Source organism: Chiloscyllium plagiosum, unplaced genomic scaffold (assembly GCF_037043375.1).
Source record: "Chiloscyllium plagiosum isolate Xiang-an unplaced genomic scaffold, Cpla_swu_hap1 HiC_scaffold_14, whole genome shotgun sequence".
Classification (NCBI taxonomy): Eukaryota; Metazoa; Chordata; class Chondrichthyes; order Orectolobiformes; family Hemiscylliidae; genus Chiloscyllium; species Chiloscyllium plagiosum.
This window is the reverse complement of record NW_028270152.1, coordinates 5,902,608-5,917,514: the sequence shown is the minus strand read 5'-3', so window position 1 is coordinate 5,917,514 and position 14,907 is coordinate 5,902,608. Positions and strand designations below refer to the sequence as shown.

General features: G+C 58.4%; 1 protein-coding gene across 1 annotated transcript in view; it reads left to right on the top strand.

Moving 5' to 3' along the window:
• The window catches only part of LOC122559235 (uncharacterized), a 182,351-nt gene that overhangs the window by 163,075 nt on the left and 4,369 nt on the right, over window positions 1-14,907 (top strand). Inside the window, exons 26-30 of the mRNA XM_087994570.1 lie at window positions 959-978; window positions 3,869-3,907; window positions 9,056-9,198; window positions 11,391-11,613; window positions 13,655-13,859. Coding sequence (XP_087850696.1) covers window positions 959-978; window positions 3,869-3,907; window positions 9,056-9,198; window positions 11,391-11,613; window positions 13,655-13,841 — 612 coding nt within the window. The 3' untranslated portion in view covers window positions 13,842-13,859. The remainder of the gene's footprint in view (window positions 1-958; window positions 979-3,868; window positions 3,908-9,055; window positions 9,199-11,390; window positions 11,614-13,654; window positions 13,860-14,907) is intronic.

The following is a 14,907-nucleotide window of genomic DNA, read 5'->3' as shown; positions in this document are numbered from 1 at the left end:
GACAATGTAGAGGGAGCTTTACTCTGTATCTAACCCCGTGCTGTCCCTGTCCCTGGGAGTGTTTGATGCGGGGACAGTGTAGAGGGAGCTTTACTCTGTATCTAACAACGTGCTGTACCCGTCCTGGGTGTGTTTGATATGGGACAGTGTAGAGTGAGCTTTACTCTGAATCTAACCCCGTGCTGTCCCTGTCCCTGGGAGTGTTTGATGGGGGACAGTGTAGAAGGAGCTTTACTCTGTATCTAACCCCATGCTGTCCCTGTCCCTGGGAGTGTTTGATGGGGGACAGTGTATAGGGAGCTTTACTCTGTATCTAACCCATGCTGTCCCTATTCTGGGAGTATTTGATCGGGGGACAGTGTAGAGGGAGCTTTACTCTGTATCTAACCACGTGCTGTCCCTTTCCCTGGGAGTGTTTGATGGGGGACAGTGTAGAGGGAGCTTTACTCTGTATCTAACCCCGTGCTGTCCCTGTCCTGGGATTGATTGATGTGGGACAGTGTAGAGGGAGCTTTACTCTGTATCTAACCCTGTGCTGTCCCTGTCCCTGGGAGTGTTTGATGTGGGACAGTGTAGAGGGAGCTTTACTCTGTATCTAACCCTGTGCTGTCCCTGTCCCTGGGAGTGTTTGATGTGGGACAGTGTAGAGGGAGCTTTACTCTGTATCTAACCACGTGCTGTCCCTTTCCCTGGGAGTGTTTGATGGGGGACAGTGTAGAGGGAGCTTTACTCTGTATCTAACCCCGTGCTGTCCCTGTCCTGGGATTGATTGATGTGGGACAGTGTAGAGGGAGCTTTACTCTGTATCTAACCCTGTGCTGTCCCTGTCCCTGGGAGTGTTTGATGTGGGACAGTGTAGAGGGAGGTTTACTCTGTATCTAACCCCGTGCTGTTGTGTATATGAAGCCAATGACTGAACGGGAACTGATTGTGTCTATGTTCTTTTTCCTTTACATAGCACGTGGCAGGACGACACAGGTAAGTCTGAGAAACCGAAGTCATTTTCCATTTTGGAAGTTCTGGTGATCCCAGAATAACATACGGCCCACAGAGTACCTGTCTGAAGTGTATTCCTTGTCAGGATGTTTATCGTTTGGCTGCAAACCTGTGCAGAGCAAGCTCCCACCAGCATCCCTCTGATAATGGCCCTCGAATCTAGCTCCGTGGTGACAGCGGACAGGTGTAGGCCCTGGGGATGCAACTCCATGGGTCTCTTACATCTTTCCCGATTCGGCAGATCTGTAAAGTTCTCTGGACAAAATCCGGCAGCTTTTCCATATTCCCCATGCCCTGTTCTGACCCGGAAGTTACCACAGGATCCCCCACCCCCCTCCCCCATCACTGAGTGATGCCAGTAGATTAATCCTGGCACAGAGATGGCCCATTCGGCCCATTGCTGTCTGCTAACCAATCGCCCCATTCTAGCCCACTCTCCTGCTTTCACTCTGGGTCATGTTTTGGAGATGCCGGTGTTGAACTGGGGTGGACAAAGTTAAAAATCACACAACACCAGGTTATAGTCCAACAGGTTTAATTGGAAGCACTAGCTTTCGGAGCGACGCTCCTTCATCAGGTGCTTCTCTGGCTCACTGATAAGAAATAGGAACAGGAGTGGGCCATTCGGCCCCAACTCTGCCTTTCAGTAGGATCCTGGCTGATCTGACATTCCTTGCGCCCATTTCCCTGCCCTTTCCCCTCGATTCCCCGACTGATCAAGAATCTCTCTCTCAGCCTTAAATATCCACAGGGACCCTGCCCCCACAGCTCTCGGTGGTAAGGAGTTCCAAAGACTCTCAATCCTCTGAAAGAGGAAATTCCTCCCCATCTCAGTCTGAAACTGGTGCCCCCTTTACTCTGAGACTGTGCCCTCTGGTCCCAGACCCTCCCACGAGGGGAACCATTCTCTCAGCATTGACCCAGCTGAGATAAACAGAGACCAGGTGTTGAGGAGGAGCCTGACTGATGACAGACGTAAACGACAGCGAAAGCCGTAAAGGGAGAGGCACAAACAGCGTGTTTCTAAACTGGTGTCGTTTGTGAGCCCCACTCCCGGTCAATGGTCTGTCCATTTGCTGGTCGGTCAGCTGCAGTTACTGATGGCCCACAGCAGATGGCAGGCTTCTCCAGCTGTGCTGTGTGGCAGGTGAAGAGGCAGAGGCGGCTGATGGACTGGGGCAGGCCATGGAAACAAGGCGCTGGTCCAGCCCTGAACACAGAGAGATAGCCCCCTCCAGATTCACGCTGCCTCAGCCTTGATCACCCAGCCACAGAACACCCTCAGGCAAATTCCAGCAGATCCCAACACTCTTCCATCGAGTCACCGTACGAGGAGTAGTCTCCCACAAGCGCCTCACGCACTCTGTTTAGAAATTGTGGCTGTTTACACCCACCACAGGGCCCCTTGTTCATATCAGATTCAAAACACAATGGAACTGACCCTCCGACAGTGCGGCACTCCCTCAGTACTGACCCTCCGACAGTGCGGCACTCCCTCAGCACTGACCCTCCGACAGTGCGGCACTCCCTCAGCACTGACCCTCCGACAGTGCGGCACTCCCTCAGCACTGACCCTTTGACAGTGCGGCTCTCCCTCAGTACTGACCCTCTGACAGTGCAGCACTCCCTCAGTACTGACCCTCTGACAGTGCAGCACTCCCTCAGTACTGACCCTCTGACAGTGCAGCACTCCCTCAGCACTGACCCTCTGACAGTGCGGCACTCCCTCAGTACTGACCCTCTGACAGTGCGGCCCTCCCTCAGCACTGACCCTCTGACAGTGCGGCACTCCCTCAGCACTGACCCTCTGACAGTGCGGCACTCCCTCAGCACTGACCCTCTGACAGTGCGGCACTCCCTCAGCACTGACCCTCCAACAATGTGGCACTCCCTCAGCACTGACCCTCTGACAGTGCGGCACTCCCTCAGCACTGACCCTCTGACAGTGCCGCACTCCCTCAGCACTGACCATCCGACAGTGCGGCACTCCCTCAGCACTGACCCTCTGACAGTGCGGCACTCCCTCAGCACTGACCCTCCGACAGTGCGGCACTCCCTCAGCACTGACCCTCTGACAGTGCGGCACTCCCTCAGCACTGACCCTCTGACAGTGCGGCATTCCCTCAGCTTTTTGTGGTGAGGAGAGAGGGGTGTGCTTCTGTGAACGTCCTGAAGGAGGGAGGGAGAAGTTGGTGCTGGCCATTCGGCCCCCACCAGTCTGCTTGTCCATTTGATGAGATTTTTGGTGACCACCAACCTCTGCTGCAGTTTCAGCTCTATCCCCAAATGCTGCACTTTCCAAAGCTGTGTTGGTTCGATTCCCGAATTTACTCCAGGTCTGGAATAGTACGGTTTCCTGAAGTCGGCATTTCCCGATGTCCGTGACCGTGTGTGTGTGACGAATTGCCTGGCCCCATCAATGAGCAGGGTCCCTGTGATTTCATTTTGCTGAGCAGAGGGAGGGAGGGGTGTGGGGAGGTTGGTGCCTGGTGAGGGAGGTCACTGTGGGGGGAGAAATGTTGTACCTGATTTGGAGATTGTATCCAATGTATCCCATAACAGCAGAAACTGGGACTTGCCCTGATGACATGGATGAATCATTTCCTACAGATTTGGTGACACACAAACCTTCCATTATCCAGGTAGCTCAGTGTCTGGCCACTCTATAGAGTGCCATGCGTCAAGTGATCCTGGTGTAAGATGGAGTCTGAGGTGATATGCTGTGATACAGTAGCAATATCTGACAGGTTCACTGACAAAACACAGCCTGTAGCATTGACCCTCCCTCCAACCCCAACGTGGAGGGTTCTCTGAGTGAGGCACAACAGGCACGCACATTGTTGAGATGAAATTTCCCTCTTTTAACCTCCAGATCGTCCATATCTGACTGGATCGACACGGAGTTACAGAGGTAATTTAACAGCATCCTGGCCAGGACGAGGTGATTGATGTGCTGGCTGAAGCTGGTGAATGAGAGAGGTGCCCAATGCCTGCCCTGGTACCGGGGGGGGGGTTATTGTCTGAGCTGGTGAACCGCTCCTCTGACAGTGCCGCACTCCCACCGCGCTGCACTGAGCAGTCTTCACCTGAATCCCCCAGCCCCACCCCGAGCTGTGAGGGGGGCAAAGCTCACTGACCACTGTTGGGGTATCAGGGCAGGGGTGGGCAGTGCGGAGACCAGGGGAGTTGGGGAGGGTGGGGAGGCAAGTGAGGGCTGCAGCACTATGTAAACGAAAGGATCAACAGTGACTCTTTGGGACGGTGTGTGTGAGGGTGTGTGTGAGGGTGTGTGTGAGGGTGTGTGTGTGAGGCTGTGTGTGAGGCTGTGTGTGAGGCTGTGAGGCAGGGTGTGTGGCAGGGTGTGTGGCAGGGTGTGTGGCAGGGTGTGTGGCAGGGTGTGCGGGAGGGTGTGAGGCAGGGTGTGCGGGAGGGTGTGCGGCAGGGTGTGCGGCAGGGTGTGTGGCAGGGTGTGCAGCAGGGTGTGCGGCAGGGTGTGCGGCAGGGTGTGTGGCAGGGTGTGCAGCAGGGTGTGCGGCAGGGTGTGTGGGAGGGTGTGGGGCAGGGTGTGCGGGAGGGTGTGCGGGAGGGTGTTCGGGAGGGTGTGCGGGAGGGCGTGGGGCAGGGCGTGCGGCAGGGTGTGTGGCAGGGTGTGCGGGAGGGTGTGTGGCAGGGAGTGTGGGAGGTTGTGTGGCAGGGTGTGTGGCAGGGCGTGCGGGAAGGTGTGAGGCAGGGTGTGCGGGAGGGTGTGCGGGAGGGTGTGTGTGAGGGTGTGTGGGAGGGTGTGTATAATGGTATGTGGCAGGGTGTGCGGCAGGGTGTGCGGGAGGGTGTGCGGCAGGGTGTGCGAGAGGGTGTGCGGGAGGGTGTGCGGGAGGGAGTGCGGGAGGGTGTGCGGGAGGGTGTGCGGGAGGGCGTGCGGGAGGGTGTGCGGCAGGGTGTGCGGGAGGGTGTGCGGCAGGGTGTGTGTAAGGGTGTGTGGCAGGGTGTGCGGGAGGGTGTGCGGCAGGGTGTGTGGCGGGGTGTGGGTAGGGTGTGCGGGAAGGTGTGTGGCAGGGTGTGTGGGAGGGTGTGCGGGACGGTGTGTGTGAGACGGTGTGTGTGGGAGGGTGTGTGGGACAGTGTGTGTGAGGGTGTGTGTGAGGGTGTGTGGGACTGTGTGTGAGACGGTGTATGTGGGAGGGTGTGTGGGACAGTGTGTGAGGGTGTGTGTGAGGGTGTGTGTGAGGGTGTGCGGGACTGTGTGCGGGACTGTGTGCGGGACAGTGTGGGAGGTTGTATGTGTGTGAGAGTGTGTGTGAGAGACGGTGTGCTGGGGACGGTATGTGTGAGGCTGTGTGTGAGGGTGTGTGTGCGGGTGTGTGTGTGTGTGAAGGTGTGTGAGGGTGTGTGTGTGTGAGGGTGTGTGGGACAGTGTGTGTGCGGGACAGTGTGTGTGTGTAAGGGTGTGTGTGTGTAAGGGTGTATGTGTGTGAGGGTGTGCGGGACAGTGTGTGTGTGTGTAAGGGTGTGTGTGTGTAAGAGTGTGTGTGTGTAAGGGTGTATGTGTGTGAGGGTGTGCGGGACAGTGTGTGTGTGTAAGGGTGTGTGTGTGTAAGGGTGTGTGTGTGTAAGGGTGTATGTGTGTGAGGGTGTGTGGGACAGTGTGTGTGCGGGACAGTGTGTGTGTGTGTAAGGGTGTGTGTGTGTAAGGGTGTATGTGTGTGAGGGTGTGCGGGACAGTGTGTGTGTGTGTAAGGGTGTGTGTGTGTAAGGGTGTATGTGTGTGAGGGTGTGCGGGACAGTGTGTGTGCGGGATGGTGTTTGTATGGGAGGGTGTGTGAGAGACGGTGCGCGGGGGCCGGTGTGTGTGAGGGTGTGTGTGTGTGAGGGTATGTGTGCGGGAGTGTGTGTGTGAGGCTGTGTGCGATGGTGTGTGTGAGGGTGTGCGGGACGGTGTGTGTGTGTGGGAGAGTGTGTGTGAGGGTGTGCGGGACGGTGTGTGTGAGGGTGTGTAAGGGTGTGTGTGTGAGAGACGGTGTGCGGGGGACGGTGTGTGTATGCAAGGGTGTGTGTGGGAGGATGTGTGTGTGTGAGGGTGTGTGCGCGAGAGTGTACGGAAGGGTGTGCGCAAGGGTGTACGTGAAGATGTGCGTGAGGGTGTGCGGGAGGGTGTGCGGGTGAGGGTGTGTGTGAGGTTGTGTGGGAAAGTGTGCGGGAAGGTGTGCGTGAGAGTGTGTGTGAGGGGTGTGGGAGGGTGTGTGGGATGGTGTGTGTGAGGGTGTGTGTGGGAGGGTGTGTGCGTGAGGTGTGTGCGAGAGTGTACGGGAGGGTGTGCGCGAGGGTGTGCGCGAAGATGTGCGTGAGGGTGTGTGTGAGGATGTGCGTGAGGGTGTGTGTGAGGTTGTGTGTGTGTGTGAGGGTGTGTGGGACGGTGTGTGGGACGGTGTGTGGGACGGTGTGTGTGAGGGTGTGTGGGGCGGTGTGTGGGACGGTGTGTGAGGGTGTGCGCGAGGGTGTGCGCGAAGATGTGCGTGAGGGTGTGTGTGAGGATGTGTGTGTGTGTGAGGGTGTGTGGGATGGTGTGTGGGACGGTGTGTGGGACGGTGTGTGTGAGGGTGTGTGTGAGGGTGTGTGGTACGGTGTGTGGGATGGTGTGTGTGAGGGTGTGTGTGAGGGTGTGTGTGAGGGTGTGTGGGGCGGTGTGTGGGACGGTGTGTGGGACGGTGTGTGTGAGGGTGTGTGGGGCGGTGTGTGGGACGGTGTGTGAGGGTGTGCGCGAGGGTGTGCGCGAAGATGTGCGTGAGGGTGTGTGTGAGGATGTGTGTGTGTGTGAGGGTGTGTGGGACGGTGTGTGGGACGGTGTGTGTGAGGGTGTGTGTGAGGGTGTGTGTGAGGGTGTGTGGTACGGTGTGTGGTACGGTGTGTGGGATGGTGTGTGTGAGGGTGTGTGTGAGGGTGTGTGTGAGGGTGTGTGTGAGGGTGTGTGGGGCGGTGTGTGTGAGGGTGTGTGGGGCGGTGTGTGGGACGGTGTGTGGGACGGTGTGTGTGAGGGTGTGTGTGAGGGTGTGTGGGACGGTGTGTGGTACGGTGTGTGTGAGGGTGTGTGGGGCGGTGTGTGTGAGGGTGTGTGGGGCGGTGTGTGGGGGACGGTGTGTGTGAGGGTGTGTGGGGCGGTGTGTGTGAGGCTGTGTGTGAGGGTGTGTGTGCGGGTGTGTGTGTGTGTGAAGGTGTGTGAGGGTGTGTGTGTGTGAGGGTGTGTGGGACAGTGTGTGTGCGGGACAGTGTGTGTGTGTAAGGGTGTGTGTGTGTAAGGGTGTATGTGTGTGAGGGTGTGCGGGACAGTGTGTGTGTGTGTAAGGGTGTGTGTGTGTAAGAGTGTGTGTGTGTAAGGGTGTATGTGTGTGAGGGTGTGCGGGACAGTGTGTGTGTGTGTAAGGGTGTGTGTGTGTAAGGGTGTGTGTGTGTAAGGGTGTATGTGTGTGAGGGTGTGTGGGACAGTGTGTGTGCGGGACAGTGTGTGTGTGTGTAAGGGTGTGTGTGTGTAAGGGTGTATGTGTGTGAGGGTGTGCGGGACAGTGTGTGTGTGTGTAAGGGTGTGTGTGTGTAAGGGTGTATGTGTGTGAGGGTGTGCGGGACAGTGTGTGTGTCGGAATGGTGTTTGTATGGGAGGGTGTGTGAGAGACGGTGCGCGGGGGCCGGTGTGTGTGAGGGTGTGTGTGTGTGAGGGTATGTGTGCGGGAGTGTGTGTGTGAGGCTGTGTGCGATGGTGTGTGTGAGGGTGTGCGGGACGGTGTGTGTGTGTGGGAGAGTGTGTGTGAGGGTGTGCGGGACGGTGTGTGTGAGGGTGTGTAAGGGTGTGTGTGTGAGAGACGGTGTGCGGGGGACGGTGTGTGTATGCAAGGGTGTGTGTGGGAGGATGTGTGTGTGTGAGGGTGTGTGCGCGAGAGTGTACGGAAGGGTGTGCGCAAGGGTGTACGTGAAGATGTGCGTGAGGGTGTGCGGGAGGGTGTGCGGGTGAGGGTGTGTGTGAGGTTGTGTGGGAAAGTGTGCGGGAGGGTGTGCGGGAAGGTGTGCGTGAGAGTGTGTGTGAGGGGTGTGGGAGGGTGTGTGGGATGGTGTGTGTGAGGGTGTGTGTGGGAGGGTGTGTGCGTGAGGTTGTGTGTGCGAGAGTGTACGGGAGGGTGTGCGCGAGGGTGTGCGCGAAGATGTGCGTGAGGGTGTGTGTGAGGATGTGCGTGAGGGTGTGTGTGAGGTTGTGTGTGTGTGTGAGGGTGTGTGGGACGGTGTGTGGGACGGTGTGTGTGAGGGTGTGTGGGGCGGTGTGTGGGACGGTGTGTGAGGGTGTGCGCGAGGGTGTGCGCGAAGATGTGCGTGAGGGTGTGTGTGAGGATGTGTGTGTGTGTGAGGGTGTGTGGGACGGTGTGTGGGATGGTGTGTGGGACGGTGTGTGTGAGGGTGTGTGTGAGGGTGTGTGGTACGGTGTGTGGGATGGTGTGTGTGAGGGTGTGTGTGAGGGTGTGTGTGAGGGTGTGTGGGGCGGTGTGTGGGACGGTGTGTGGGACGGTGTGTGTGAGGGTGTGTGGGGCGGTGTGTGGGACGGTGTGTGAGGGTGTGCGCAAGGGTGTGCGCGAAGATGTGCGTGAGGGTGTGTGTGAGGATGTGTGTGTGTGTGAGGGTGTGTGGGACGGTGTGTGGGACGGTGTGTGGGACGGTGTGTGTGAGGGTGTGTGTGAGGGTGTGTGGTACAGTGTGTGGTACGGTGTGTGGGATGGTGTGTGGGATGGTGTGTGTGAGGGTGTGTGTGAGGGTGTGTGTGAGGGTGTGTGTGAGGGTGTGTGGGGCGGTGTGTGTGAGGGTGTGTGGGGCGGTGTGTGGGACGGTGTGTGGGACGGTGTGTGTGAGGGTGTGTGTGAGGGTGTGTGGGACGGTGTGTGGTACGGTGTGTGTGAGGGTGTGTGGGGCGGTGTGTGTGAGGGTGTGTGGGGCGGTGTGTGTGAGGGTGTGTGTGAGGGTGTGTGGGTCGGGCTGTGGGGGGTGGGGGTGATATTGTGAACGCTCTGGGACCTGTCCTCACCCACAGGAGGGAAGCTCAGAAAGTGGCGAGGATGAAACGGGAGGCGATGAATGAAGAGCGACGCCAACTCCAGGAGCTGGAACGAATCGAGAGACAGCGCAGCCTTCCCCGTCACGAGAGCTGCAAACAACCCCTGGCCGTGCTCCAAGGTCAGAGGCTCCCTCCGCCACACTGCCACACCCTCCACCTCGCACTCCCCCTCCCTCACCCTCCACTGCCTCTCTCTTGCTCCCTCCCACACCCCACCCCCACCACCACCCCCCCACCTCCCTGTATTCCCCCTGACTCACACCCTCCCTCCAGCACATTCCCTCCCTCTCTCCCTCCCTTTCACCCCCAACCCTTCTCTCTCACACTATCTCCATCTCCTACCCTCCCTTCAGTTTCAATCACACACTCACTCCCTCCTCCCTCCCTATCTCTGTAACCCCCTCCAGCCCCTACACCCCCTCCCTATCTCGGTAACCCCCTCCAGCCCTGACACCCCCTCCCTATCTCTGTAACCCCCTCCATCCCCTACACCCCCTCCCCATCTCTGTAAACCCCTCCAGCCCCTACACCCCCTCCCCATCTCTGTAACCCCCTCCAGCCCCTATACCCCCTCCCTATCTCGGTAACCCCCTCCAGCCCCTACACCCCCTCCCCATCTCTGTAAACCCCTCCAGCCCCTACACCCCCTCCCTATCTCTGTAACCCCCTCCAGCCCCTACACCCCCTCCCCATCTCTGTAACCCCCTCCAGCCCCTATACCCCCTCCCTATCTCGGTAACCCCCTCCAGCCCCTACACCCCCTCCCCATCTCTGTAACCCCCTCCAGCCCCTACACCCCCTCCCCATCTCTGTAAACCCCTCCAGCCCCTACACCCCCTCCCTATCTCTGTAACCCCCTCCAGCCCCTATACCCCCTCCCTATCTCTGTAACCCCCTCCAGCCCTTACACCCCCCTCCCTATCTCTGTAACCCCCTCCAGCCACTTCACCACCTCCCTATCTCTGTAAACCCCTCCAGCCCCTACACCCCCTCCCTATCTCTGTAACCCCCTCCAGCCCCTACACCACCTCCCTATCTCTGTAACCCCCTCCAGCCCCCTACACCCCCTCCCCATCTCTGTAAACCCCTCCAGCCCCTACACCCCCTCCCTATCTCTGTAACCCCCTCCAGCCCCTACACCACCCTCCCTATCTCTGTAACCCCCTCCGGCCCCCTACATTCCCTCCCTATCTCTGTAACCCCCTCCAGCCCCTACACCCCCTCCCTATCTCTGTAACCCCTCCAGCCCCAACACCCCCTCCCCATCTCTGTAAACCCATCCAGCCCCTACACCCCCTCCCTATCTCTGTAAACCCCTCCAGCCCCTACACCCCCTCCCCATCTCTGTAAACCCCTCCATCCCCTACGCCCCCTCCCTATCTCTGTAACCCCTTCCAGCCCCTACACCCCCTCCCTATCTCTGTAACCCCCTCCAGCTCCTACACCCCCTCCCTATCTCTGTAACCCCCTCCAGCCCTGATACTCCCTCCCTATCTCTGTAACCCCCTCCATCCCCTACACCCCCTCCCTATCTCTGGACCCTTCCCAGTTCCCATCATTGCACCATTTGCTGTGCCCCCCATCATCTGGAACAAGCCCTCCCCTCTCTGCCTGCTCCTCCTGATCCTGCGTCTGTAGCCACGCTCCCATTCCTGTCTCTGAAGTCTCTTCAGTGTGGCCCAGTGCCAACGAGAAAAGCTGCCCGAATGGGCCATTCGTCCCATCCAACCTGTTCTGCTATCCTGTAAGTTACTGGGCCTCACCTCCCTGGCCTACCCTTTGCCCGTATCCACTGATTTTCTGATTGAGTGGAACCCTCTCGGGGTCATTCTTAAATCTGCTCAGGGCGTGACCCCTCTGGGTCTGAGAATTCCACATCCTCACTACCCTCTGAGTGAGGTGGTCCTGAATAATCGACCCCCCCTTGTCCTGTATGTGGTTCGGATTCCCTGGGCCGGTGACCTGTCCCAGTGAGGGATACGGAGCTGAGTGGTAGTGCTGGGCTTAGGGCATCAATCCCATGATGGTTTGATGCAGGTTTCAAGAGCAGGTACTCCCACTCGGAATGGCCCCCACTCTCTCCTTCCTCATTGGAGTGGGGAATGAGTCTCCGAACAATTCCCAAACCTTGAAAAGGGGGTCACAGTGGGAAGGCATTGGGGAAGAATTGATCTGCATGTCTGACTCTCAGTGACAGCTCGTTGGATGGTGTGAACCTTACTGGGTTGGGGAAGTAGGCGGGGGGGGGCTATAGAAATACACAGTGTTGTTGTTGTTGAGTGTGTGTGACCTGTCTGTCTTTTGCTGGTAGTGACCGAAGCTCAGACCCGGCTACCGTCCCACCCCATTGTTCAGAGTAGCCCCCCTCTGCGCCCCCCTAGTCGCCCAGTGGGACGGCCAATCTACCCCAAACTGCTGATGTTCCCGCCTCCAGCCCAGACCGCCGCGCCATTGGCCGGATCGATGACCATCAAACCAGCAACAACCGTGGCCAGTACCCCCCGGCCCACCCTGCCCGATGACCCACGGCAACGGTCAGTACCCACGGGGCGGTGGGCAGGGAGGGGGAGGGCAGCGGGACGGGGTGAGGAGGGAAGAGAGAGAGAGCCGTCTGTGATCCGAGCGTGGGGGTAAGGTGGGGGAGGGGGGGTGTGGGGGGGGGGGGGGGGGGGGGTGTGGGGGGGGGGGGTGGGTGAGGGTGGGGGGGGGGGCATGTGGGAAGGAGCACAGAGAGTGGAACACAAGAAGGGAGAGGGTGGGGTGTGAAGGGGGTGGGGAGTGTGTGGATGGGGTGGGGAGTGTGTGTGTGGGGGTGGGGAGTGTGTGGATGGGGTGGGGAGTGTGTGTGTGGGGGTGGGGAGTGTGTATGTGGGGGTGGGGAGTGTATGTGGGGGTGGGGAGTGTGTGTGGGGGGTGGGGAGTGTGTGGGAGTGGGGAGTGTGTGGGAGGTGTGTGGGGAGAATGGGGGGCGTGTGGGGGGCGTGTGGGGGGTGTGTGGGGGGTTTGTGGGGTGGAGTGTGGGGGGAGTGTGGGGGGAGTGTGGGGGGAGTGTGTGTGGGGTGTGTGTGGGGGGAGTGTGTGTGGGGTGTGTGTGGGGGGAGTGTGTGGGGGGTGTGTGGGGGGAGTGTGTGGGGGGTGTGTGAGGGGGAGTGTGGGGGAGTGTGTGGGGGATATGTGGGGGAGTGTGTGGGGGGGGTGGGGGGGGTGGGGAGTGTGGGGAGAGCGTTGTGGGAGTGTGAGGGGAGTGTTGGGGCTGTGTGTGGGGGGTGCGTGGGGGAGTGTGGGGGAAGTGTGGGGGAGTGTTGGTGGAATGTGGGGGGTGTGTGGGGGGAGTGTGAGGGGCGTGTGGGGGGAGTGTGTGGGAGGAGTGTGAGGGGAGTGTGGGGGAGGGTGAGGGGAATGTGGGGGTGTGTGGGGGGAGTGTGGGGGGAGTGTGGGGGAATGTGAGGGGAGTGTGGGGGAATGTGAGGGGAGTGGGAGGAGTGTGGGGGGAATGTGAGGGGAGTGTGGGGGGAGTGTGGGGAAGGGTGAGGGGAATGTGGGGGTGTGTGGGGGGAGTGTGAGGGGAGTGTGAGGGGAGTGTGAGGGGAGTGTGAGAGGAGTGTGGGGGTGTGTGAGGGGCGTGTGGGGGAATGTGAGGGGCGTGTGGGGGAGTGTGAGGGGAGTGTGGGGGTGTGTGGGGATGTGTGGGGTGGGAGTGTGGGATTGTAGGGGAGTGTGGGGGGAGTGTGTGGGGTGAGTGTGGGGGGAGTATGTGGGGGTGTGAGACTGTGAGGGGTGTGTGTGGGGGGGGTGTGAGGTGTTTGTGTGGGGGTGTGAGGGGTGTGTGTGGGGGGTGTGTGGGGTGTGTGTGGGGGTGTGTGGGGTGTGTGTGTGGGAGTGTGTGGGGGGTATGTGTGTGGGGTGTGTGTGGGGGGGTGTGGGAGTGTGTGGGGGAGTTTGTGGGGGAGTTTGTGGGGGAGTGTGTGGGGTGGGAATGTGGGGAGAGGGTTGTGGGAGTGTGAGTGGGGTGTGGGGGGTGTGCGGAGAATGGGGGGAGTGTGGGGGGATGTGTGGGGGAGTGTGAGGGGAGTGTGGGGGATGTGTGGGGAGAGTGGAAGGGGAGTGTTGGTGGAGTGTTGGTGGAGTGTGGGGTGTGTGTGCGGGGTGTGTGGGGTGCAGTGTGGGGTGGAGTGTGGGGGAAGTGTGAGGGGTGTGAGGGGTGTGTGTGTGAGGGGAGTGAGGGGTATGTGTGGGAGTGTGTGGGGGTGGGGAAGTGTGAGGGGAGTGTGTGGGAATGTGTGGGAGGATTGTGAGGGGAGTGTGGGAGTGAGGGGGGAGGGTGGGGGGAGTGTGGGGTGTGTGTGTGGGAGTGTGTGTGGGGTGTGTTTGGGAGTGTGTGGGGGGAGTGTGTGGGGGAAGTGTGGGGGGTATGGGAGTGAGGGGGGAGAGTGGGGGGAGTGTGGGGGAAGTGTGTGGGGATTGTGAGGGGAGTGTGCGTGAGTATGGGGTGGGGGTGAGGTGGGGAAAGGTGGCGTGGGTGAAGGGTTTTGGTGATGTCTCTCGAGGCTGGTATGAGCTGATGTCTGTCCCCAGCATGTTCGTCATTGTGAGAGAGACCTACGCTCCACCAAAGATCCCTGTGCCAACACCCCTGGAGGAGCGCCTCCTAAAGGAACGATTCCCTAACTACAAGATCCCTTTCATGAAGCACAATCCCAGGCTGGTCGAGAGGAAAATCTACACCCCCCTCCTGGATTCCATCTGTATCCCTGACAAATGATGAACTGACCCAAAGAAGGTTTGTGCAGTTTATGGTCTTCGGAGCATTCAAACCCCTCCATGGCTTCATTGCTGTAGCCTCCTCCAGCCTGACACGTCCCCGAGATCTCCACACTCTTCCAGTTCCCAGTCTCCTGCACATTCCCAACTTTTACTGGCTCCCTGGGCCCTAGGCTTTGGAATTCCCTGCCTAGTCCTCTCCACCTTCGGACATAACTCTCCTCTGTTCGCCAACCGCCTTTTGATAACATCTCCACTTTATGTTCTGCTACTTACCTCCTGACCCCACGTGCTCTAACCAACTGTGTCATGTCAGAAGACCTTTTGAAGATCTAAATAATTCCACCGACTACAGAGGAACCTGGAATATCTGAAGGACATGGGTGGGGGAAGTGTTTCGTTTGGTTAATCAAATTCTGGATAATTGAATGCTGGATAACATTGTTTAACCGAGCATCAGGACCTTGCGATCTTGCCGGATAATCTGATACTGGGATAATTGAATGCCGGATAATCTGATACTGGGATAATGGAATGCCGGATAATCTGATACTGGGATAATTGAATGCCGGATAATCTGATACTGGGATAATGGAATGCCGGATAATCTGATACTGGGATAATGGAATGCTGGATAATCGAGGTTCCTCTGTATATTACTCTTGGCTCCTCTTTCTTTTATTCTTCCAAGGTTTCGGAAAGATTGGTCAAGTATGAGATCTCCTTTTGGGGTTTATGCTGACTGACCCGTTATGACATTTGTTGGTCCTGATTCCATTCCCTTTCCTACAGCAAAGCTTTAAACGAATTGGTCTTTAATTTCATGAACCTGTTCTGTCTCCCTTTTCAACTGTCGAAATAACATCAGCTGATTGTTATGATCCCCCTTTCTGTTGTAAGTGTGTATACCAGCCTCTGCCACCTCTTCCATAGCTTTCTTTAACATGGTCAGTCTTCACAGGTCGATAAGAGGTTACATCTCAGGGGGGTCTCGGTGCAGTTCTTGGTTAGTCTGTAAGTTAACCCTTTCAGACCAGGGTTCATGCTGGTGTATCTGATGTGCTTCC